This window comes from Heterocephalus glaber, unplaced genomic scaffold (assembly GCF_053883595.1).
Source record: "Heterocephalus glaber isolate CG9 unplaced genomic scaffold, H.glaber_assembly_v1.0 deba00001457, whole genome shotgun sequence".
Classification (NCBI taxonomy): domain Eukaryota; kingdom Metazoa; phylum Chordata; class Mammalia; order Rodentia; family Bathyergidae; genus Heterocephalus; species Heterocephalus glaber.
Window position 1 is genome coordinate 23,830,223 of NW_028258305.1, and position 24,455 is coordinate 23,854,677.

Below are 24,455 nucleotides of genomic sequence, written 5' to 3' on the forward strand. Positions count from 1 at the left end.
GGTCTCATCTTGGTTTTTTGTTTGTTTGTTGTTTTTGTTTTTTTTTTTCACACAATTCCCTGAAAAAGCTCAGGCCCAGCTTTGTCATCCTGCCCCAGCTCCAGCAGCAGACCACTGAACCGGAGAGGCAAGCAAAGGCCTGGCCGCAGCACCCCGTGGCTTCGGGCCAGGGGGACAAAAAAAAAAAAAAAAAAAAAAAAAAACAGTCTCGGGGAGTGATAAGAAAATGGAGAATACTGTATTTGCTTTAGAAAGTTTTTACATATAGATAAACACGCGGTTAAGATAACAGTTAAAGCGCCCTACGGGGAGTGAGAGATACCTCCAAAGCAGCTAAGAAATACTTGAAATAGCTTTTGCATAAGAATACTACGGTCTTAGTCTCACTCTCCGCTTTCACTAGCGACAGGGTCCCTCTTCCTAACCCAGGCCGCCACGCCAAGCCTTGACTGCCAAGTCGACGCCGGGACCGCCGAGTGGGAGGGGAAACCCCAAAAAAGAAAGATACAGGTGAAGGGGAAGGGAGGAAGGAGTAGGGAGAAAAGAGAAAGAAACAGAAAGGGAGAGGAGAAAAAGCAATATCATATACAGGCAATTTCTACACATATATTACAAACTGGGAAAATGACCGATCATTAAGATATACATAATTCATATAAAATTTTGAAATAAAAATAAAAATCTGTTACAGTCATAACTATTCTTTTTCCACATTTATAACCAGTACCCACACAGGCAGTGACAGAGTGGAGAGGAAAAGGTGCTTACGAAGAAAATGATTGTCTGCTGAACAAAAAACAGTAGATTGCATCTTGTTTGACCAATACTTGGACTTAAAAACAGAGAGAAGAGAAAGAAAGAGAGCGAGAGAAGAAAAAGGAGAGAGAGCAACAAAAGGTGAGAAACATTTGCTATTTCTCTCTCGAAGAGTTCTCTTTTTTTCTTTTTTAAAAACAAATTCAGAACAGAGATGGCCGATTTTTTTTTTCTTTTTGTCTGGTTTCCTTTCGTCGTCTTGTGGTGGTGGTGGTTTTTGTATAGTCGACTCTTTTAAATCATTTAAACTAGAGAGAATATTTTCCCAGATACAAATAAATCGTCATGCAGGTGGGGTGCCAGGTCCATGGGAACCAAAAGGAGAAGCCGTGCTTGTCCTAGAAAGTATACAATTGTCACCTCTCTTGTGTTTTCTGCCCGCAGTATCAGCACTCATTACTGTCGGAGCGCGGTCCTTTGGGACGGCCGTGGTAGTAGATGGTGGTAGGGGGTTGTCGGTGGTTTGCGGTTAATTTGTTATTTTTCTTGCTTTTTAAATATTTCTGGCTGGAGTGACTGTGTGTGTGTGTGGACGTGTGTGTGTGTGTGTGTGTGTGGCTGTGTATCCTGATTTCGGTTTGTTCTGGGGCTGGAGGAGGAAGAGGAGGTCGAGAAGGAGGGCTAGGAGGAGGGGAAGGAGGAGGGGGAGAGGGCAAGAAGGGGAAAGAGGGCGGCCTTGGCTATCATACATCACATTCCGAGTCGCTGGAGGTTACCGAGAGGATCGAGGTGCCGGTGTCCGCGCGCTCCGTCAGGCTGGACACGCTGGTGGTCGGGCTGGCCGCCGTGGACGGCGACTCGGCCGAGCCGTGCGTGGGGCAGCCGGGCTCGGCCAGCGAGCGCATGCCGCTTGGTCCGATGGCCTGATGCTGGAGCCTGCGGAAGAGAGAGAGCCGTGCCCGCCCTGACGCAGCGCCGCTACCACGCTCCCCCGCGCGGCCAGGAGCCCGGTGGCCGCAGGCCACCGGCGCTGCTCCGGCCTCCCCCAGCCGGTGCCCCTGACTGTGCTCTCTGAGCTCTTCCTTTCAGGCACCCAGCTGCTCCTTACTCCCCGAACGCTGCCGAAGAGCCTCCCCCTCGCCGGGGTGGCTGTGGGCTCCCTTCTCCAGGAAAGCTTTCCAAGCTTCCCAGATAGGGACCGGACTACGACCGAGGAGAGGTAGAAGCCGAGGCGGGCCGCCTGGGGAGGCCTGGGCTGCAGCAAAAGACTGGGAGTCCGGAAGGAGCACAAGTGAGGGAGGAACCCGGCACTTCTTTCTCCCCAGCCCCTAGAGCTCTTCAGACTGAGCCTGCTGCCTTCAGAGAAAGAGAGCCAGCGGACACTGGAGTTCTCTCAATACCTCCTGCCCCTGCGAACTACACTCGGAGCTGTGGGTTTCTCACCCGCTGCCTCTCGCTGTAGCACTGGGTAGCATTTTCGGGCTTTGCTCTCTAGATCCCTGCTCAGAGCGCATGATCCGGGAAGAGAAAATAGAGAAGCTGGAAGCGAAAAGTAGGGTATGTGGAGGGAGAGAAAAAAGGGAATGAAGGAGAAAGCAAGAGGGAAGCACAGAGCCTGCTCTGGCAGCCCAAACCTAGTGTCTCCGACTTCTCCCCACAAGAAAACACTCGCCTGGCACTGGGTGCTCCCCCCATCAGGCGAAAAGTGGGCTCTACAGGCAGGAGTAAGAAGGCCATGGGCTCTGGCTGGGCTAATAAACCTGAACACACCCCAGGAACTCAAACTCAGCCCCCAGCCTCCGGGCAGCTGTCAGCAGCTGGCGGGCCTGCTCCCTGCAGGACTGTTAGGCCCTGTGCCTTTCCAGCCGATCAGGGACCCAGCCTTCATCCAACTTCCTCCCTTCCTTCCTTACCCCACTCCTTTTTCCCTTCCCTCTGTGTCCCTCCAGTTCTTTTACTCCTTACTTCCTCCTGACCCAGCTCTGATGATGGCCAAGCCCTGTACCACTTTGTGACTCTCTGACCAACTTGCCCACAGCAGGGCTGTTCCTGTACGTTTCCCAACTTAATGGACCAAAAGGGATGTTCTTCGGCTAGGAAAGGAGGCCGACTCCAGGCACCTGCACACTCCGGATTGAACACTTGCCCCCGACACACACTAGGCCTCAGCACTCCCAGCCGGGCTCTCCTCTTTGGGGTCCTGTACCTCTGCATGGTGGCCACCGGCCTTTTCCCTTTGTGGCAGGGCCCCGGGCTCACTTTATTCTGCCTGACTTTTGTGAATTCCTCTCCACTTTCTTTTTGCAATGCATGGGAATAAGAGCAAGATGGCAAGGAGTGCTTTCCTGCCCTCCCTGTCTCTGGGCACAGAGGAGCATCCAGCTGGAAGCAGGACGGAAGAGAGCTCCTCTTGCAGCTCCCGGGGTCAGGACCACGGGCTGTAGGCACTCGGGATTATGTGCACACTCTGTCTGCCCTGGCAAAAGCCCTTCCAGGGCAAAGCAGTCAATAAACCCGCAGCCCGCCCCTCTTCTGCGCGCCAGGGACAGCGGAAACTTTCTCCAACTGGCCAGAGATTCGAGGCTTCTCTGGCGCTCGCTGGGCGGCCGCCCCTACTAAATCTGCTTGCCTGCATTTCAACCCCTCTCCCAGGCCCGGGCCAGGAGCTGCAGCCAGACCTAGGACCCCGCCACTGACCTGTTCTTGGCCGCTGCGGCGCGGTCGCGCTGCCGCCGGTTCTTAAACCAGTTGCCTACTTGTGTGGGAGTGAGGCCGGTGGCCTGCGCCAGTTCACGTTTCTTGCTGGGGTTGGGGTAGGGGTCCTGCAGGTACCACTCCCGCAGCAGGCTCCGAGTCCGCTCCTTGAAGCAATGCGTCTTCTGCTCGCCGTCCCAGATGGTGCGCGGCAGCGGGAACTTCTTGCGCACGCGGTACTTGTCCACCGGGCCGAGTGGGCGGCCGCGCAGCTTCTCGGCCTCCTGGTAGTGCGCCTCGAGCCACATAGCCTGCAGCTTGCCGTGCGATTCCTTGGTGAACTTGTGGTTCTCCAGGATGTGGTACAGGTCGCGGAAGTTGCCCGTGTGGAAAGCGACCACGGCGCGCGCACGCAGGATCGACTCGTGCTTGTTGATGGCCTCGCACGCCCCGGGGGCCACGGGCAGCGACCAGAGGAAGCGGCCCAGCCGCTCGATGTCGCCCGTCTCCTCCAGCGTCTCACAGACGCTGGCCACCTGCTCCGGCGAGAAGTTGAGGGTGGGCAGCTGGAACATGGACAACTCTTCCGGGGGGGCCCTGGAGCCGCCGCCGCCGCCGCCGCCTCCCGCGCGGTTCCCGCCGCCGCCTCCCGCGCCGCTCCCGCCGCCGCCGCTCGCCAGAAGTAGGGAGCAGTGGTGAGAATCGGCGAAGTTTGGCAACAAGAAGTGGGAGGAATAGAGGTCTAGGGGGGAGCGGAATACCATGGACTGACCTGAGAGGAGAGGAGAAAATTCAGGGAGAGGAAAAGAGAGGGGAGGAAGAGGAGGAGAGGGTCGATGAGGACCAGGAGGAGGGAGAGGAGCGGGGGGAGGAGGAGAGGGAGAGGAGGGGGGAGCAGGAGGAGGGGGAGGAGGAAGGACGTAAGGGACACCCACACCCCACACACATCCACACACACACACACCCGCGCAGCCACATAGAGAGGGAGGAAGGAGAGCGGCCCGGCGCGCGCGCGCAGAGAGCGAGCCCGAGACAGAGAGGGAGAGGGAGAGAGGAGAGGGAGAGCCAACCACCGCCGAGTCAAGATTCAGCGATTCCACAGCAATCGCCCTAATGACAACAGCCTCATCATATCTCCCCTAAATCCACAGTGAGTGCAGCATTGAAACATTTTGTTTCGCTTTTCTATTGGTCTGCGGCGTGTCGTTGTGGCGTTGCCACGGCAACCGCTGCCAATCACTGTCAGCCCTGCCAATCAATACAGAGAACGTAAGGACGGTTTTACCACTTAGCCAGAAAGGGGGGGGGGAGGGGGAGAGAAGGGAAGGAGGAAGAAGGGGGAGAAAGAATTTTTTTTTAATCTTTGCAACTCTTAATCTCGCCACTTCGCCTTCTCTGCCTCCTCTATCACTTCTCTCCTCTTTCCTCTCCTTTTCTCTGGCTCTCACTCTTTCTCCTTCTTCCTCTTCCCCACAGAAGTTGATCCAGAAATTCAAAAAGCTAGGGGCACAGAGTAGTTGGATGAGGTGACCGGTTACAAGGGGGGGATTTTGTTGGAAGGCAAGAAGCTCCCCGCGGCCTGATGACAAGGTGTGGCCTGCTTGCAAAGAGAGGACAAGGGCCAACCAAGCAGGCAAGCTTTGCACATGGTGTGTACGTGGGACAGCCTCTTTCTGCCTATGTGAGCATTAATAGTGGCAAAGAAGAAAGGAGATGAGATCATAGGGCCCACCAAACATCAACCCTGGCTCAGAAGGCCATGGGATAGCAGATTGGGGGGGGGCACGTTTGGCACCTGGGAGTCTGAGCCCGGAATCCAGGATGGGGTAGGCTGTTCTGGCCTCTTTGGCCTGTGCCTGTAGGCTACATTCACCCCAACTCCCTCTTCGTTGGTTGGAATTCTCTTTACTCTGCTCCCAGCCAAGGAGCCTTGATTTCATCCATCACTTTGTATTATAAAATAAAAGAAACAACAGTACACTTCTTTTCATGTTAAAAAGCAACCTGACTCTTTGTGCCCCCTCACACACTTCAGCTGCCTCAGGGAGATGTGGAGGAGCTGCCCAGGCCCAGAAACTTGGGGGCCTGCTGGACCCCAGGGAGTCAGAAAGATGCAGGTTTCCCTCACACACCAGAAGGACCTCTGGGCCTGCCCACCAGCCCCAAGAGGGCACTGAAACTTTGGAGACCACCTGAAAAGGCAGATAAGGCCTAATAATTGCTTGTTTGCTCATATTGTAAATAATAATAATAAGCTGCTTAATTTCTCTGTAGGGAAAGTAACCCAGCAAGCCTAAAACAGAGCCTAAAACGTCCACAGAACCCAGAGGGCCTTCCCTCCCTCTGCTGCTGCTACCCCCAGGCGAGGCCTGGGTGTTTATCCCTAGGTATGTTGCATTTAAGAAGATGTAATCAGCATCTTGAGCTGGTCTCCCTTTGTGAGGCTTCTGTAACTATGGAAGTGTGATTTACGCAGATTTGTCAGGGTCAGAGACGTCTTTCCCCAGCACTGTGTATATTTAGACAGGACTCGGTTTGGTGTTAAAAAGTGTATATGTTGAATGGATTCACACACAGTAGCCAACAATGCCCACATTGTCGGCCCGTGTACAACGTGTATTGAAACGCAGTGCTCAGACTTCAACTAATCTGCCCTCAATAAAGCTGAAATAATTATCCTAAGCTGCCTTTCCAGAAGAAAAATCATTGAGGAATTCAAAACTTAAAAAAAAAAAGATCTTTTCTGCATTCCGATGCAGATCTGGAGGCACGGCGCCGGTCCACACCACTTTAGAGATCTCAGTGAGGGAGGAGAGAAAAAGAGATTGAGGGAGAATTTAAATAGGACTAACGTGACTAGGGCTGTGACTATCCCAGTCCCTAAACCCGGAGCTCAGGCCGAGTTCAGGCCTTGACTCCCGCAGCGTTGGAGACTCCAGGGAGACTAGGAGACTCCGGATAGGGCTTGGCTCACTCTGCCCTAAAGGCAGTTTGGGGTAACATATCGAAACCCCTGACTGGGCAGAGAAATATCCCCCCAAGGGGAAGATTCATCAAGCCCCACTTTGGGGGTCTCTCCTTATACTGTGTCTTCCTCTCGACCGTGAGTTCTTTTCCCGCTCAGCTGCCAAGCTCTGGGCGGTCGTTCACTGCAGGCCCAGAAAAAGCCCAAAGGTTGGGACACAAAAACAGACACTTCGTCTTTTCTTCCCGATCCCTTTCTCTTGTACGGGAAGGATTACAGACTGAAAGGTGGGAGGGGGAAGGGGCAGGAGGAGGAAGCAGGGGAGGCAGGAATGAAAAAGGGGAGGGGAGTGGGTATTGTGCCGCGTGTGGGGGGAGAATTCCTACGGGTGGGTTTCCGAATATTGTGTTCAACTTTTTGAAAGCAGCTCGTGACCCCGAAACTGCATCCCCCGGACCTGGGGACCCAGGCGCCGGGCGGGCGAATGAACCTGGCCAGTCCCTCCCTATTCCCTCACCCCCACCCCCCACCCCCGCCTCCGGGTGGGGGCGACCTGGCCTCTCCCCGCCGCTACGGTGCCAGCCCCGGAGGGAGGCTGGGCAGGTGCCTCGGGCTTTGCTGAAAGCACTGAAATTGAAAATCCTCGCTCAAAGGGATAATTGAGGAAATTCGCGCAGAGACTACGCTCCGCGACACCCCGGTCCCCCAGCCTCTACTGGGGCGCCTGCGAACCTCGCAGGCGGCGGCCGCGGTCCAGAAGCTCAAACCCGGGAGGAGGGCGGCGGCGAGCGCGCAGCTTTGTGCGCCGGCACTCGGCTCCTCGCCACCGGCTGGCAGCAGCCCTCGGCTGTCCGCGCCTCCCCGCGGAGCCCAGTTCGCGGCGCCCACTTCGCCCACCTCGCGGCCCGCCAACGCCAGCGCCTCTGGGCCCTAGCCCGAAGCCCTACGCCCGGCGCGGCGCCTGAAGTCAGTAAGTTGAGAGTCCACAGAGCTGAGAGGGGAGGCGGGGCGGCCGGTCCTTGGCGCGGATGGCGGGCCTGGAAGCGCAGGCTGCTTAGGTTCTGGGTGTAGGGGTGCCAAGTGTGTTCGGGCGGGAAGGACGGCTGTGGGGCATCAGGGCTTCTCCTCCCCAATTGCTGGGTGCTGGGGAATGGGGATAAGAACAGAGGGAACTCGGGTTCCAAGCCCCAGGCTGCCTTCCTCACCGGTCTTGGGACCAACCCACTGGGCAGCTGCAGAGCCAGCAAGTGAGCCCCGGGGACTCCTCAGCAAGGGCCAAAAGACGCCTGCACCCCGAGTTAGTCATAGTGATGAGGTAGGTCAGCCTGCGGGGCTTCTAGGTCTCTCTCTTGACCTCTGGCTGCTGAGATTCTGAGATCTGGGTCTTGGAACTGGTACAGCCTGAGGTCACCTGTGCAGACCAAAACTGTCACTATCGTTCCCGCTTCGGTGGAGGCCTCCGGAAATACAATATTCAGGTGGGGCCAAGAGAAAAGAGGGCGTTTGAACTGGAGAATGTTCTGGAATCAGGCGTTAGTGGGCATCTATTTACAAATGTCAGTCCCAACTCCAGCACTGGGACAATCTCAAACAGGAGACGCGCCGGAGAGACTTGCTTGTTTCCGGTTACAGGGGTCTGCAGGCCTCTGGGAGAGGAGGATACGGAGGGCTGGGGTAGTTGCACCCACTCGGACTTGCCCAGCTCCCAACAGGACGCTCAGAAGGCCAGGGAAGGTGGGGGGGGGCAGGGGACCGCCCCTTCCGGCCCCCAGGACGTCGGGAGGTGGGGGCTGGCCCGGTGGCCCACGGTCAGGCCTCCCCGCAAGCCGCAAACTGAGGCGCTTGGCGCGGACCGCCAGGGAGGGCGCAGGGGAGCTCAGCGCACAGGCCGGGAGGCCGCGAAGCCCTTTAAGGACCCCGATTACTTTCCTTTGAAAAACAACAACAACAACAACAACCGCTCCCTCCCCGCGCCCCCGCCCCCATCTTAGCCTCCGGGGACCCGCGCTCTAAGCAATTGTCGTCCGGGACCGTAAACACAGCTCAGTTGCCTCAACTTTCTCCTTGCATAAAAGTTCCCGGCGTGCGAGGAAATTTGAATATTTGATCAGCCCCTTTGAGTGACCCTCATTAGCCTGGCGCCCTGCTAAGGCCCCGGCATTGCAAGAAAGCTGCTGGGCCTGGCATTTGTACGCCTTGTTAGCGCCGCTTAATGAAGCCGCCCGGTCGGCTCAAAGGCAGCCTCGGAGGCAGGCAGCGCGCACCTCTCGGCACCCCGCTCTGCCTAATGAGCCCCACCGCCGCTAAAGGCTCCTCCACCCCCCACATCCTTACATAAGAGAAGTTTGGCTCGTCTTGGGCCACAGGCACCTCCCACTGCCAGGCCCAGGAGTGTGGGCATAAACCCAGCCTGGCTGGCTGTGGTGATCTAGCCCCTTGAGAAAGGAGCAGGTGACTTGAAGGTGTGAGCCATACTAGTTGTGTGGGTGTGGATGTATGTGTGGGGTGGAGGCAGCCTCAGAATCTGGTCCAGGATCAGTCTCCCTCTCCCAAGAGGGACAACAGCAAATCAATTAGTCATTCCAGTTCCTCAAAGACACATCTGCACTAATGTTGGAGTGGCAGAGGGCACTTGCCCAGGGGAGGGCATCTCCCTTCCTCCTCAAGTTCCTTTGGTCTCCAGTTCCCAGGAGGCTCCACGCTTCTTCCCACCAGTCCTCTTCTGACAACCAGAGCTCAGACCTGCCTTTGACAAGGGCGGCCAAGCTCAGCTCCCCAAACCACCGCCGCCAAACGCCATCTGAAGAGCCCAAATACTGTACAGCCGAATGTTGGGACTGTTGGAGACCGGGAAGAGAAGGCCGGATACCACAGCCTATGCTAACCATTCACCCCACACCCAACTGTCTCTTCTCTGGTGTCCCTGTAATAGTGTTTCTGGTCTTGAGCAGGCTTGAAGAAAGTGCCATAGGAGGGGCCATCTTCCTTGGGTGCAACTGGGCATAATGCAGGCCCAGGAGAGAGGAAAAGGCAGAAAGCTCTGGAAGGAAGGGAAACTAAGGCCACCATCTACTCCTCCCCTTCCCTCCTTTTCTTGGGACAAGTAATGTGGTTGACCAGAAAATATAAGAAACTATAAGAAATTGCACTTCAGTCTTCAGACATTGTCCCCTTTCTCCTCTACTGCCCTTTTCCCTGGACTCAAGGGAAACCCAGGGTTCTCTGTCACCCCCACCTTGCACTCTTAGCTCCTGAGCCCTTGAAGGCTACTTTTTGGAGGGCATGGGAAGCTGGGTGCTCCCAGGTCCACGCTCAGAGGCCCTCCCCTTATATGCCAGGGATGCTCTGACACAGTGAGCCTGGTCGGGCTGGTAGCTTCCAGACCCCATTCTGGGGGCCTGGAACTGTAGAAAGTAGAGGGACAGGCCAGCCTTCCTCTGCCTCTCAGAAGGCAGAGCCCTCTCCGTCCGGCTAGCCTGCCTCTCTGCCCTTTCCTTCTTCTCCCTCTCCCTCTCCCTCTCCCTCTCCCTCCAGTTTCACTGGCAAAGCCACCCGGGTTCCCACTCTAAGACCCCTTACATCAAGCCCAAACTGACAATGTGTAGGGATCAGCCCTGAGCTGAGTAAAGGCGGTGCTCAGGCCGCGGTGGATCCAAAGGGCAAAAGTAGGAGCAGGGAAGCCAAGGGGTGGGCGCTGTTGGGGAAAAGGGGGACCTAAGGTGGAGGGTAGATCTCAGTTCTGTGGCCCCAAGGCCAGGCCCACTGGCTGCTCAGGGGAGGAGGCGAAAGGAGGGGGCTGGGAGTCCGCGGGCAACGGTCGGTGGGTCGGGGCCGCAGGGATCTCAGGCGTCGGCGTGGGGGGCTAGATCCGGAGACAAGGGGCGGGGAGGCGGGGGTCTGAGGAGCGCGCGGGGCGGAGGGGGGGCGCAGCTCTTTAAGAGCCACACGGCTGGCAGGAGAGGCGCGCGGCCCGGTGCTGGTAGCGCACTGACCCCGAAGGGGATTTAGCGGGAAGGGAGCGGCCGGTCTCCGGGGGCACCGGGAGAGGCCGAAGCACAAGAATAAGGAGCGGCTGAGGCTTGAAAGGCCTCGAGGAGCGGCGGCGCTGCTGCTCTTGACTTCTGAGCAGGGCTTAGAACATCTGCCCCGGCTTAAGCCGAGCTGCGGATGCTGGGCCCTGAGCGCCTAGTCCACAGGCTCTGAGTCACAGGCCTCGGAGCCAAGAAGGCGTGGGATGGGGGAGCTGGGGTGGCGGAGCCCCTGGCAAAGGCTCTCTTGGCTCTCCAGCCTCGCGGTCCCCATGCAGAGAATCCCAGCGTCCGGCAGGACCTGGTCAGAATTTTCTTTTTCCAACTTGGCTTTGGGTTTTGTGAGTCCACTTCGCGCAGCCTGGAAGCCGGCCGACCCCAAATGGATTCTCAACAGGTGGCTAGGTAAGTCTGTTTAAAGGATTCTGGTTATTTCGCCAGCCCCTCCCTGACCCCCGTCATTTCCCCCTCCCTTTTCCCCCCAGGCGGGACTAAGATCGCAGGGCCCCTCCCGCCCGCGCCTGCTCCTGGAGGGGAGCAGCGCCCTCCCCTGGGGTCTTCGGGCTCGGGGTTCCAGCCCTGCAAAGCTGGCAGGCAGCCCCTGTGAGTTCCTCCTGGTACCTCGGTCCCGAGCAGCGCTCTTAGCTCTTGGGACTGGGCCCTGGCGCCCCAAGAGGGGGAAGGAGGGAGAGCGCGCCGCCGCACCTCGAGAGCCGAGCTGACAGAAGGGGGAACAGGGGATCCCTTAGCCAGCGGCCTTTGTGTGGGCGTTTACTGTGGAAACCGAACTATTCATTCTCTTTTATGAGAGACGCGGGGTCCGGCCCAGGGGATCCGGTTTAGGGAAGCCCGCGCCAGCGGTACAAAGGCGGGCGGAGGAGCTTCCCGGCGGCCAGGGCTAGGAGTGGGGTAGGGAACGTGGCCCACAGAGAGGGAGAGGAAGGAAAGAAAGGCAAAGGCGAGAAATCCCGGGCGTCCAAGTGAAAAGTCGGAAAATGTCCCCAGAGCGTGCCAAAACCAGATGCGCGCTCGAGGGCGCACAGCCTCTCTCCCCCTCCCGTCTCCGTCTCTCTTTCACTTACACGCACACTCACACCCATTCCACACAGGTAGCCCAAGCACGCGGTTCTTGGCGGTGCGAGGTCACACTCCCCGGCGCCCCAGCCGAGCACAGAGCCTCTTTCCTCCCAACCCCCATCCCTCCTGCCAAGAGCCCTCCCGGCCCTCCAAGGGCGCCCGCCTTGGGGGAATTGGGAGGAACCCCCAGGTCTGGGGGTTCGGGCAGGATCTTACCTGCGGAAAGGTAAGGGAAGCTGGGAGCACGAAGCAGCGGCGGATAAATATTCATTAGGAAGTGTAAGTCTCTCCTTTTAAACCGCGCGGCGCGCTCTCTGGCTCCTATCTCTCTTTCCCTCCCTCCCTCTATCTCCTAGTAAGACTCTCTCCTCCTCTGTCCCCCCCCCCCTTCCTGCGAAATACCAGGTGGATCTCAGTCTAGCTAACCTGTTGGGAAGCCTGACCTGCGGGCAGCGCCTCCACAGCTAGATGTTTGCTTTCGCTCTTGGGGCGCGCGTTTCCCCATCCTCTCCTCTCCCTCCTTTTGCCCAGCCCTCACCTCCTCCTAAATTACTACATCATTAGCTTGATTTTCGGGGGGGGGGACCAGCAGCCAGATGCATCTCTCCATAGCAGGGTGACAAGCGCGCTCAGAGGCAGCCCCAACTCCACCTCCGGCGCATCCTCATCCATCTCCACATCCCCACTCAGTCTTGTTTCTTTTTCTTCCCTCTTTCCATCTCCACCTCCATCCTGTCCCAACCCAGTTCCCTCACCATCCCTCCCACCCCGCCTCGCCGCCGCCAATCCGGATTCCAGAGTGGGTCAGCAGTGAGATATCTGGTTGGTAGGTCCAACGCGTCGAGGTTGGGATTTCACCCGCAAGGGGTCTGGGCCGGTTATCCTGGTCTCTCGTTCCCACGTAGATTTTTCCATCCTGACCCTGAATGGGCACCGGAGCAGCTTGGGCCTTAGGGTCAGAACACTGGGGCTCACTTGAAAGGCCTCAGTCCTCCAAGCCTCGGGGTCCATGGGCCTTGGCCCTTCGACCTGTGCTGCATGCCGGAGGAGAGGTGGCTTCACTTCTCGCTAAGGAGCAGGAGAGACACCCCGACCGACCGTCGAACTGGCATTGGTCCTCTAGGAACAGACTACCTGAAGTTAGCCGCGAGACAGCAGCTTTGTCAATCAAGAGAGAACACTTCTAGAGGATTCCAGGAACGCACAAGAAATCGCTTCCAGTCGCACGTGAACACGTGCACACATACTCGGTACCCCGCACTCCGGAGGCCAGCGCCCCGCAGGACCTCTGCGAAGAGAAGGTGCACAGGCCGCGAGGCGGATTTCCGGCGGAAGAATGCGTCCATGACCGCCTTAGGGAAACTGCGGTCACTCTTTGTGATCACCTCACTCCCAGATCATGCCCCCCAGGCACCCCAGGTGCCTTGAAAAACGTCGTGGCCCGGAGGTGCTTGGGGTGGTGATAAAGCGCACTCCAGCAGCCTGCTGGGCGCGGCGCTGGAGGAGGGGCCGAGGGGGCGGGCCGAGGCTAGTTCCCAGGTGCTAATAGAGCTGTCCCCGGGAGGCCGAGGAGGAGACTTGTGTCCCCAAACCCTCCAATTACTCGCCTCTAGGTTCTGCGACGTCCACAATTGGATTTCCACTCTCCCTAGAGCACGGGGAGCACTCTGCAGCGAGGTGGCCTCATGGGGGCTGACGTGGAGAGCTCTAAGGAGACTTTTTCTCCCGCATTCCACCCCGCCAGGCCACGATTCACCAGGAGAGGTCCCGAAGGTTGCTTCTACCCTTCCTGAAAGGTTTTGTGGCACAGGATGGCCCGAGAGTTTCTCTCTTTCTGAAAGGTTAAGAAATAGGGCACTTGAAAGTGTAAAAGAGGCCTAGGGGCCCTAGGGTCAGCAAGTCTTATCAACTTTGGATCTCACCCAAAGCACAGAGTTTGCACTTGCACACTTCACCTCCCCAGGCAAACAGTCTGAGCTCCGGCTCAGAATGAATCACCCGACTGTGTGCAGAACGTCCATGCAATTTACTAGAACACACATGGGCAGATTAAAGGAACACTCACAGCAGAATTTGAGTAATAAAGAAGTGTCCACAGGCATAATTATTCGAATGCACGAGTGTACTCCCAGTCGTCCAGATGCAGACAAAAGGCACAGTGCCCACGTGGATTGACCCCAGACACTCAGGTAGATGTACAGGAAGCTGCACACAGGGAGAATAGGAGAACAAAGATGCAGGCAGCAAGGCTTCGTGCTAGAGGGAGGGACATTGGCCTCGAGGGAGAAACTTTGTTGACTGGGTGAAAGGTTTCAGATCCAGTCCTGAAGACTAGAAAGAACAAAAAGAACCAAAGTCAGCCTTTTCACCTTCCTCCCTGCTCTGTTGGAGACACCCAGAAGAGGGCAATACAGGAAAGATTCATTTTGACAGGGATTATTCATATTTATTTGTCATTTTTAACCTAGGAGATTGCATTCTGGGGGAGGATGGCATGGAGGGGATAGATAATCTCACTGGGCCAAAGATGTCTAATTCCCTCCAACCATGGCTCTAGAAATGAACCTAGAGTTTCTAGGTTTTAGAAACTCCTTGTTTTGCCCTCTTCGCTTCTCTTATCCTAAATCTAGTCCTTACAGAAACTTCTTGTTCAGCTCCCTCCTCTCGTCCCACTTCTGAGTCCCCTGTATGTCAAAGTATTCTCTGCAAAAAGACACTTTTTGAAACTCATTTTCTTTGTGAGATAAAGGGAAGTTCTCAGCCCCTGCTCCCCAGTCTCAGAGTTTGATGTCCCTGCCCAGTTGAAGAGCTTCCAGCAGGGATTCCCAGGTTGGCTCTTCCACCAGGCCCGAATGGCTGCACGAGCTTGTTTTTGGTGTCTGCTCCATTTGCCTGCATGGAGTCCAGGAGAACAGCCCTGGACAGTGGCTGGTTTTGTGCATGCAGAGAGCAATGTGCCCTTCCCCCACTTCATCTTCCTTCCCAACTTTCTCTCTTTTGACCTCATTTTCTGAGCCTCTTTCTCATCTGAATGTAGAGACTAAGTTTGGAAAGATTTGTCTCAATTTTTTTACAAAAAGAAGGATAAAAGGTAGTTTCTGGGCCAGTAAGTTGGACGACCACCCTTTAAGGGGCAAAGGAGGGCCCATTTTGCGAAGAAAAAATGAACCACCCAAAAACACTGCAGGAGGACTTGCCACAGCAGCTGTAGTTGCCCTAGAAATGGAGGGAATATGGAGGTGTGAGTGGGAAAAATTTTCTCCTATTTTGGGGGCAAATGTCATGTCATTTTCTTGTTCAAGATATACTTAATTCCTGGGCATCGTATCTAGAGTTTACTCTTGTAGGTGTTTTGAACAATAATGAGTGAAATTCACTTTAGACTCATGAAATCTTGATTTTTCATTAGAAAGACGGTTTCTTCTAGGCTATTCTTCTTCACCCAGGTTTATGTTTCCTTATTCCCAGATGAGGGTCCACCAGCTGATTCACCCCCAAAAGAGACTTCGACACAGGGCAATGCCTAAGGACTCATCACTCTCAGATCCAAAGTGAGGCTGAGATTTTCATTCACTGTAGCTGAGATTCAGAGCACAAAGAAACAAACTTGTTTACTTTCAGGTATTCTTTCCTTCTTTGGGTAGTTTACCTAGAGGTTTCTCAAATAAATTATGGCATTTTAAAGTTGGAAATACTTGTTATTACTTTTGAATCTTCCAAGATTCTCCAAACTCTGCTTGGCTGATTTTAAAAACTGCACATACATAGTGGTACCAGTTGCAACATTTATCACTCAAGCAGAAAAGTGACTTGTTTTCTCATAGCCCCAATGTCCCATGTACAGTCAGTGGAGCAAACTTATTTTTCTTTTCCCCAAATGTCCTTGTCACCTCTTTCAGGGAAACAGGGCTCAGAGCAAAACGGCATAGATTTGTGACCTCTTGACTAGGGCTCACTATATTGTTAGGTTTTTGTTGTGAGAAGTTCTGATTGTGTGCTTCTCCTTCTTTCTTCCAAAATTAGCTGATTGGGATCGCCCCAACTTCTGCCTAGAATGAAACTCGCCATTCCCAATCCCCAGGGCAAAAGCTGGGCACCACTAAGGGTCTAGGGCTTCGATGGGAAAATGCAGAGGGTATGCGGGTGGGGGAGATGACATAATCTCCAACAATAAATTAAAATAACCTTTAATCCCTTCCACAACAGTGTCAGTACGCTAGAGAGGCCGACTCACCTCCAAAGGTGTCTTAAATCCCAAGGTCCGGGACTCCAAGCCGCAGCCCAACACTGGGCCCGCGCGCCGAGAAGTACTCCGACGGCAAAAATCCCATACATTTTTAACTACAGTGATTACTAAATTAATAGCAGGCACTAAGACAGATGTCAAAACGTCTTGAAAATGTTTATCTGTGAATAATTGAGAAGGTGGTGGGACGCATTATCTGATTGTGTAATGAAATATGTATGAGGAACAGCTGTTTGCAACAGTCCCCTCCCGCCGCCGCCTCAGCCAGGGCCCTTCTCTTGCTAGCAGGAGTCGGAGCGAAGTTGGTCGCCCACTTCTGTCCACTTAGGAGCCCGCTCGTCCCCCTCCTCGGCTGCTGGCACGGCTGTGGCTCCGGAGCACCCCAGAGTCGCCCAGTCGCCCGCAGGAGGGCATCACTATGGAGTTGCCCCCGGCCTCGCTCGGTGGACTCTGTGGCGGGAAGAGGTTTGGCCCGCTGCCGCGCTGTCCCTCTCGACTTCCGGGCGGGCTGCGGGCCGGGCCTACGGAGACCGAGGAGCCCACGCCCGGAGCCCTCTGCGCGCCTGGCGTGCGCCTCCGGAGCTGCTCGGCCCACTCCGAGGCGAGGCCCAAGCCCCGCGGCTCAGCTGGGCCGGCGGGGTCACCGCGGGGTGACGACCGACACGGGGCTCCCGAGAAGTCTTTGTCCTGCACTCCTGCCGGTGGCACCGTGCACTTCCTTCTAGCCCCCGCTCCAGCGCCCGCGTCCGGCCCTGTTTGTTTTTCCAGCCCCGCGCCCTCCACCCTGACACGCAAACAGCCCGTGGGGCTGCGTCCGTTGCCCGAGGCCGTGGCCCAAGGGCGGCTCGAGTCCAGCTGGGGCCAGCGCGGCGGGTTCTGGCCTTGTAGGCGGCAGCGCGAGGGGACAGGCGGCTCTGAGGTCTTCCTGGAGCGAGGGGGCAGGGACAGCCGAGTAGGGTGGCCCCTTGGGACGCAGGGCCTCGGCTGGGCCAGTGAGAAAGCCCAAGTCCCAGGCGTGGAAGGGGACAGACGCCTGCGCCGGGGTTCCTGACCTGCCTACCCGACTTGGAGTGGGGGGTCACTGGTGCAAGAAAGACTCGAGGATCCCTGGAGGGACCCCATCAGGTGGGGGCCTTGAATGCGGTGTCAGCCGCAGGGATAAACCCAGTGACCCTGTGTGGACACCCTGTCTCCCTTGTAGCATCTGGGCCACTTCCAGAGGTTTCGGGACTCGGTCGCGCTGTGGCGCTTCCTGCGGTTCCCACAGCAGTCCCTGGGCTGCCTGCGCGGCCTCGCGGGCCCTCGCCTTCCCCGGCCCCGGGTCGGGTCTCTAATGCCTGGAGCCCAAGAACCCTCGCCCCTAGAGCTCGGCCGCACTGGCCCTTGCGGGGCGCGCCGCAGCCTCTGAGCGTTCGGGGCCTGGGCCCGGAGCGGAGGAACAGAGTCCAGCTCCGCGGCAGCGCGGCGCCCGAACACCCAGCGTCTTCGTTATCTCTCCCGGCTGACTCGCAGTCGAGATGCGCTCCGGCGTTATTTCTGGAGCGTCGCCCCTTTTGCCTAATCCTTTATGCTTTTATTCTAATAGGACACTTTACAGTTAATCTGCAATGGTACCGCTTCGGAGGGACCTGTTGCATAGGAGGCAGGGTAATTTGTAACCTAGGAAACAGTTTTAAATAAAGATTATAACAGTGATGTCAACTGTGTTTATTCTCTGCGCAGGGGATGGGTAGAGGAGGCACGTTAGCCCCTCGTTGGAGAGAATGGAGTTTCCAAGAAGGAGAGAGGCGCGCGGGGCAGAGCAGAGCAGCCGGGGTCCAGGAGGCAGAGGAACAGCCCAGACTGCTTTAGCTGCTCCAGTCCCAATCCTGGAATGTTCTCCTTTTTTTCTTTTGGGAAACCGTGAGGCCTGGGGAGGGGAGAGTGGTTTGCAAAACTGCAGGGATCTCGGTGGATTTGAGCCATCCTGTGTCACGGATCAGCATTCTGCCTGGTCCTGTGAGCCCTCGATGCGAAGCCCGAAAGAGCAGAGAAAGGGCGGCTCGCAGCGCCCTTCGACTGCAAGAAGGCAGAGCCGCCTCTGTGGTGATCACTCTGAGCTCAGGGCTTCCTTGCTAAACACAGACAACAGCAGCGACGATCAAAAAATTACCCGCACGCAGAAAGCAAAATTAAACATAATTGCTTTTATTTATCTATTGCTTTTCTATCATTAAAATATTTTTAGTTACATTGTATAAAATAGCATCTATGCTGATTATTACCTGCCATATCTGTTGATCTGTTTCTTGTGTATTCAGCACAGCAATATTAACAATTAAGAAAAAAGCATATCTTATATACTGTATCTGTCAAGATATGTTACCATTTCCATTAACAAAAAAACATTATTCTTGTTGAAGAAGCTATGAAGCATATCTTTCATGAGCACTTTATTAATAATCATAGTTGTCAAAAAGAATTAGATATGCATAGATTGCAGATGCAAAGGAAATATTAGATGCACAGAATAAAACATACCGTGGGGTTGCGGCATAACTATTTTTCTTTTTAAAATAAAATTTAACAGAGGTGAAAAAAAAGCTGAGCTTAATAGCTTACTTAAAAGATGGCTTTGTTGGTTTAATTATACTGTAGTTATTTTATAAATATGTTTCAAAGGAAGCTTGCCATATTGCATGTCAATGAGGACTGTAAAGAAAAGCTCACAAAAGCTAATGCATACCAAATACCAAATTTTAGTCATTAGCATTCCTATTTATTACAAACTAAAGGAACCTATTAACAGACAAGAATTTCTATTTAGCTACCATTACAATGTTTGGCCATTAAAATAAAAAGGGCAAAGTATATACATATTTTTTTCCCTTGGAACTATATGTTCTGTTTGCCTAGGAGCTCAGGGAGAGATTGGGAGATGTTTGATCGGAGGAAACACTTCTGCTGAGGGAATGGGCTGCAGGGCTCAGAACCCTTGTTTTTAGTTATGGAGCTTAACGCTATTCATGTGGAAGCTAGAACAGTGCAGCTTACTAAGGGCTGTGTAGTAACCAAGGCCTGTGAGGGGGCCCTTTGTCTTTATTTTGTGTCATGAGCGTATGCAAATTATTAATTGTTTCTCTTCTGGGTGAGAGAACAGATAGTGGTGGTAATACTGCTTTTGTTTGAATATTAAAATTTCTTTAAATGCTCCGTAGACAAAGGTACTTCTCCCAGTGCAAATTCCAGTAAATTCATGCCTATTCTGGCAACATCCATGTACAGATTTGTCTTATTTCAAAAACTTTTTCCTTTGAGCAAAAGCAGAAATTCTCACTATGGAAGTAAATGGAGATAGATATAATTTTTTCACCCGTGTGGCTATATAAGAAGAGAAAAAACTTTCCAATCATTCTTAACTTTTCAAAGCTTCAAAAATCTTGTTTCTTCATAAAATCAGGCACCACCCCCCATTGGACATGGAAATAATAAATCTTACGAAACCTGAAATGAAACATTAGTTATGATAAGGGAGGGCTATTTTGAACTGTTTAGTGAGGTTTTTAAAAAATAAACAAAATAATTGTTATCCAAGCTTGTTAAAACTTGGCATTTATCATAGGGACTTGAATCACTATTTTGGACTATGTGGCTGGAATGTGATGCATTCTGGCTACTTAGGGGATTGTATGCATTAAAAGGATCAAAAATTTCTAAGAGACATGCTTCCCTGAAAGATCCATAAGAAAATATCAGATATCTGAAGAAGGAAGGGAATTCCTGAATCCCGGATTTATGAAAGAAAATCTTCCCATCAAGAGTCATTACTAACATTTGAAAACCTCTTGCAAAATCTTAGTTTTCAATAGTAAAATCAGTGGTGTGGGTCTGGTGGGGTAGGTATTCTTTTGCTTTTGACCACCTGGGCAGAGATTTATAAAGGGCAAGGGTAATGATTCCTACTTTTCCTGTGGGAAATAGCAAAAGTCACTGTATTAAGAAAGAAGTTTGGGTGCCTTGAGTCTGGCAAATCTAAAACAAAACCCAAACTCTCCCCATTTCTATCCATTATACCTGGATGTGGTTTCAACTCCGAGGTCTCTAAAGCATATTTCTTGAAAGGGTTGGGAGGAGTGATGTTAATACCCAAGTGTGTCACCAGGGGTGACTCTTGCCAGCAAAGGACAGGATCTATGCAATTATTTGGCTAATTCAGCTCCTGCTGCCTCAAGTCAGCCAGTTTGATTTTGCCTCCACTGCCCAAAGAGTCCAAATAGATCATCCACTTGCCTCTCTTTCACCTGCATCTTTCCCTTTTACTCTATGGTGAATCTAGACATAACCCAAAGCCAAGGAGGAGGAGAAAGCTGTTTAAACCAAAATGGTTTAAATCTCAGTGTAAGGGAGTAGCATTAAATCTCATTTTAAAGAGCTGATTAGGAGAGACCATCTCCTTCATGCAGAGATAAGATAGAAATTCTTTTTCAGAGAGCAGACAGTTGTTGAGGAGTGGACATATACAGTTGAGAAGTCTCAGAAGGGTTCTTGGAAGAGGTGGCATTTGAGCTGGGCAGTAAAGGTTAAGAAGGAGTGAGGAGGGTGAGGAGGATGACATGTAAACAAAATCAGTATCCAGTTAAGAAGGTTTCAGGTCTGATATAAGGTAGACAAGTAAAAATATCTATGTAAATAAGTGAATAAAGTAATTAAAATTTTTCAGAAGTCTGATAAATTCCTCTGAACATTTCTCCATAGGGACAGATGCCACATTAACCTAAAATTCACTTATTTCTCTCCTGCTTTAATGTTACATATTTCTCTCCCTTGAGGTGGATGGCAGAGGTCAGTTTGAGGCTGCTGATGTCCAAAGCTGACAAAATGATGTCCGTTGGTATCACCTAGTAGAAGATTCTCACTCAGAGAGGCTTCTGTGGGCTAACGTTCCCTATACAGAGATACTGCCATTCTTAGGAGTTTTGTATTTTAATACCCTTCCTCTTATGCTACTCACTTAGCATTTTTCTCAGAGCATCTTGGAATGCAACATGGTTACTATGCACAGAACAGAGAGGAGTCCACGGAGAACATCCTTGCTCTGGATTAGAAACAGGGGAAACTGGTCTTGCCACTAATTAGCCGGCAAAGTAGCTCATTCAAACTGCCTTTACTTTTTCTTACGTGAAAGACAGAGACAACTTTCGCTCTCCTTGTCTAGGTAACAGGGCTTTTGTTTTTGTTTTCTAAAGACAAAAACAGGAGGAAGGCTGGGTTTTACATAGCTCTGCCCTGGAGAAATGGTAGGATGCAGATGATATTAATCAATTATGAACGGGGGTTTTAATTTTTATTCTTTTCCTCTCTTGGAAACAGTTGCTTATTAGTTTGAGCTTTAAAATACAAATTTAAAAAGTACAGCCAGAAAAATAAATAATACTACAAAAGTGAGAAATCTAAACCTCTCATTTTTTTCTTCAGGACACATTTTTGTGCTGTTGCAGATCTCTAGGACTGGGCTTCATCACCCGCGTTGGAACACAGCTGAATTTGGAAAGTCCTCAGCCCAGGCAAGTGGTCCCAGGCAGTCTTCTGGATCCTGCCCCATGCAGGATGTCTCCCATCTCCATGCTCCCTTAGGGATTCCTCCACCTCTGATCCAGAGATCTGGCTTTCATCATCTTTTTCTAAACAAGCCACTGTTTCTTCCTAAACTAAGCATGAAAGTCCACAAGTTGAGGACAATTCAATTTCAATAATAAACACATGTCTTCTAAGTTCCCAAGACCCGAGCAAGGCTTTTTCCATGGGAAGAACCTAATTCAAAAGGAGGAAACACCAAGGATTATGGAGGACTCTGCAATGAGTGTGGAAATGGAGCCAGCCTCTAACCCCTCCTAACCCTTCCTCTGAGTTCATCTGAGGGGAGCTTGCTTTCCCAAGAGCCCATCTCTTCCTGGTTGTAAAATGTGTTCTGCTCCACGGTACACACGCTGAACATACGGTGCAACAGTGTGAAGAGGAAAGTCTATCCATTAGCACATTCAGGGCCTGAGTCAAGGATGTATATTCAACAAAGGGCTTCTTGTGCGGGAGGCCTTATACCACAGCATTGCTCCAATGTGTGCTGAATTGACCTCAATTTGTGTGGATGATGTGCATCAGGCCGTGTGTGTGTGTGTGTGTGTGTGTGTGTGTGTGTGTGTGTGTGTGGTGCATTTACAAGGCCAGAGGACTTCAGGCTACTCTGTAACTTTCTTGGTATAAAGGAGGAAAACAGTGTTGGATGACTTTATGTGTATGTGTTGGAAGGGGGGTTCTGTAGAGATTAGAAAATGAAGAGGGCCTGGAATTTTATTTTAATGAGTCTCATATTTCCCTATAGAGCTTTTGCTGGGAATATGATCTTCTTTCTCATTTATTTTCCCGCAGCGAAGTTTGGAGATTCACCAAGCTGAGGAGGAAGAGAGGAACATCTTGGTCCAAGTTGAAACCTGAAGAAAACTTGAACCCAGCTTCCAGAAATCCTAAATTACACAAAGGCAAAGTTTTGGCCAGGTCACCAAGAAGGAAACAGAAGCTGAGTCCATAATCAGAGGACACACTAAAAACCCCTTTCCTGAGTGAGAGACTAAACCCTCAGTCAAGGATGAGTGCATATACACATGAGGACTGCATTCTCTAGTCGTGGCACCTAGGCCACATTCTCAATCATGCCCAACCACACTGCAGAGGGGGCTAGGTTAGGTAGATCTGGGGAGAGTACAGGACGCCATAGGAGGAGCACAAGCACCAAGCGGGGCAGGAGCAACCCAGAAAGCATTCCTCAGAGATAGCCAGTCTCTACATGAAGAAGAAGGCACCCACCTGGATTAAGAGAGGTTATTAAGTCCTGCCCAGAGTGATGGCATTTATGTCCTCAGAAGGTCTCCAGTTCTCTGTAGCAGTCTATAGTGCGTCAGTATGGTTTTAAAAAGGTCCTTCTATCAAGTTTAACAACTTTGTGGTGCAACTTCTGAGAGGGCTGATTGCTTATTCATGCGGAAGCTAGACGCCCAGTTCATTTTGCCTGTTTTTGCCACTCTTTGTTGGGTTTGGGAGTGTTATGGTAGCTGCAAATGGCTTCTCAAGTGACATTTGCTGACATTCAGTGAAGTGCATTTATCAGTATTCACCAGCTCACCTCTACACATGCAATCCATTTTGTTTTGTTCTTCATAGCAACCTCCTTTCCGACACCCATGCCCTGAAAATGATAAATGGCAAGGTGGCATATTTCTCAAGCTGCACTCAAATGTCACTGTGAAAAATCTTTAATGGACTAAGTGTAGCTTTTCACGTTACAACCTGTCAGGTACTGAGAAATTCTAGAGTTTCTCCTTAATCCACAAGTCTTTGGAGCCACACATCTGCAAGCAGAGACTAATTATAAGCTATACCAGTCAGACCTGGGCGAGCAGAAACTTAGGAGAAAACATCTGATATTAACTAATTCCTTATTATTAGTCTCATTCCATTTTGCTACTTCCTTTTCTACTCAGAGAATATGCCAGGTATGAGCAATCTGTTACTCTAACTCAGTGGGTGACAGCCCCCCATGCAGGCTTGTAATCCACTCATACACCCAGGCTTCACCGGCTTTGATCATTTCTTCTAAGACTCAAAATTATCAAGACTCTTCCCCTCCAAAAAAATCTGGTTCTGAGCCACAAATCCTAGACCTTAAAGGTTGGCCTTCATGGAATAGCTGAGAGGCTCCTGAGATGTCTGGCTGGAGGAGTCCTTCTTCCTATCTGTCCACTTATCCAGCTTCAGCTTGCATGGCCATCCTTGAAGAGACTTCGAGTTTCATGTGGCCACCTACAAGGCCTGCCATTTCCTCCTTCCAGGCATACACTAACCCTTGAATGTGACTTGTGCACTCAGGTTCTACCTTGTCAAGTGGTCTTAATTCCCTGGAGTGCCCCCCAGAGAGAATGAGCCCTTGCACATTGCTGTGGTCTAAATATTCGTGTCCCTAAAAAATGCACATGTTGTTTTAGGAGATGGGGCCTTTGGGACATGGTTAGATTATGCAGGTGGAGCCTTATAAAAGAGGTCCCAGAGGGCCGGGGATTTAGCTCAGTGGTTTTGCTGCCTGCTACGCAAGCATCAGGACCTGAGTTCAATCTCTGGTACCAAAAAAAAAAAAAAAGAGGTCCCAGAGAACTGTCTTGCCCCTTTCATCCTGTGAGGCATCATCTATGAACTAGGAAATGGACTCTCACCAACAATGAATCTATTGGTGCCTTGATCTTGGACTTCTTGTGTCTAGAAGAATGAGAAATAAAACAAAAATTCTGTTGTTTATAAGCCACTTGGTTTATAGCATTTTGTTATAGCAGCCTGGACAGATTAAGACACCAGCGTGGTCAGGTAATATGTTCCAATGAAAGTGCTGTAATCAATTCACATGGATTCTGCAATCAAGGTTTGAAGGTTAGAGGAATTGGGAAAGAGATATTCTGAAGCCAGAGAAAAGAATAGTAGTATCAAAAGCTGGGCTGGGCAGAAACGTCCATAGCCTGATGCTAAAGATTGGGGTGTTTTGGTTTTAGTTCTGGTCCTTCAAGTCCCATCCAAGCTCTAATGTTACTATGCTTCTGGACTCCTGGGTTTGGGCACCACCCAAGTTCTTTTTCTGTTTTTTTTTTTGTTTTTTTTTTTTCTTATTTCA

The 24,455-nt window shown here is 52.2% G+C and overlaps 1 protein-coding gene and 1 long non-coding RNA gene across 4 annotated transcripts; one reads left to right on the forward strand and one right to left on the reverse strand.

Annotated features, from left to right (window-relative positions):
* Positions 1 to 216: 216 nt before the first annotated feature.
* Six3 (SIX homeobox 3) lies at positions 217 to 11,874 on the reverse strand. The gene is made up of 3 exons (XM_004839389.4): positions 11,737 to 11,874; positions 3,454 to 4,222; positions 217 to 1,692 (listed from the first exon to the last, which is right to left on the reverse strand). Exons 1-3 carry the CDS (start codon positions 11,789 to 11,791, stop codon positions 1,500 to 1,502), a joined length of 1,017 nt encoding a protein of 338 aa, XP_004839446.2. The 5' UTR covers positions 11,792 to 11,874; the 3' UTR covers positions 217 to 1,499.
* Positions 4,387 to 24,095, forward strand: LOC147826992 (uncharacterized). Of its 3 annotated transcripts, none has more exons than XR_015453139.1 (3): positions 4,387 to 4,600; positions 21,221 to 21,309; positions 22,172 to 24,095. It is a non-coding gene; the product is annotated as an uncharacterized LOC147826992 (long non-coding RNA). The 3 variants fall into 3 exon arrangements; XR_015453140.1 differs by lacking the exon at positions 4,387 to 4,600 and adding an exon at positions 6,797 to 7,385; XR_015453141.1 differs by lacking the exon at positions 4,387 to 4,600 and adding an exon at positions 10,370 to 10,848.
* Positions 24,096 to 24,455: the final 360 nt, after the last annotated feature.

What these genes read in the sequence shown, in the direction of transcription:
- Six3 (XM_004839389.4), bottom strand. Translation starts at nt 11,791, where the DNA reads ATGAATATTTATCCGCCGCTGCTTCGTGCTCCCAGCTTCCCTTACCTT. An exon ending in CTTCCCTTACCTTTCCGCAG is followed by an intron (nt 4,223 to 11,736) that starts GTAAGATCCTGC and finishes CTCTCCTCTCAG; the next exon opens with GTCAGTCCATGGTATTCCGC. An exon ending in GCCGCAGCGGCCAAGAACAG is followed by an intron (nt 1,693 to 3,453) that starts GTCAGTGGCGGG and finishes TCTCTTCCGCAG; the next exon opens with GCTCCAGCATCAGGCCATCG.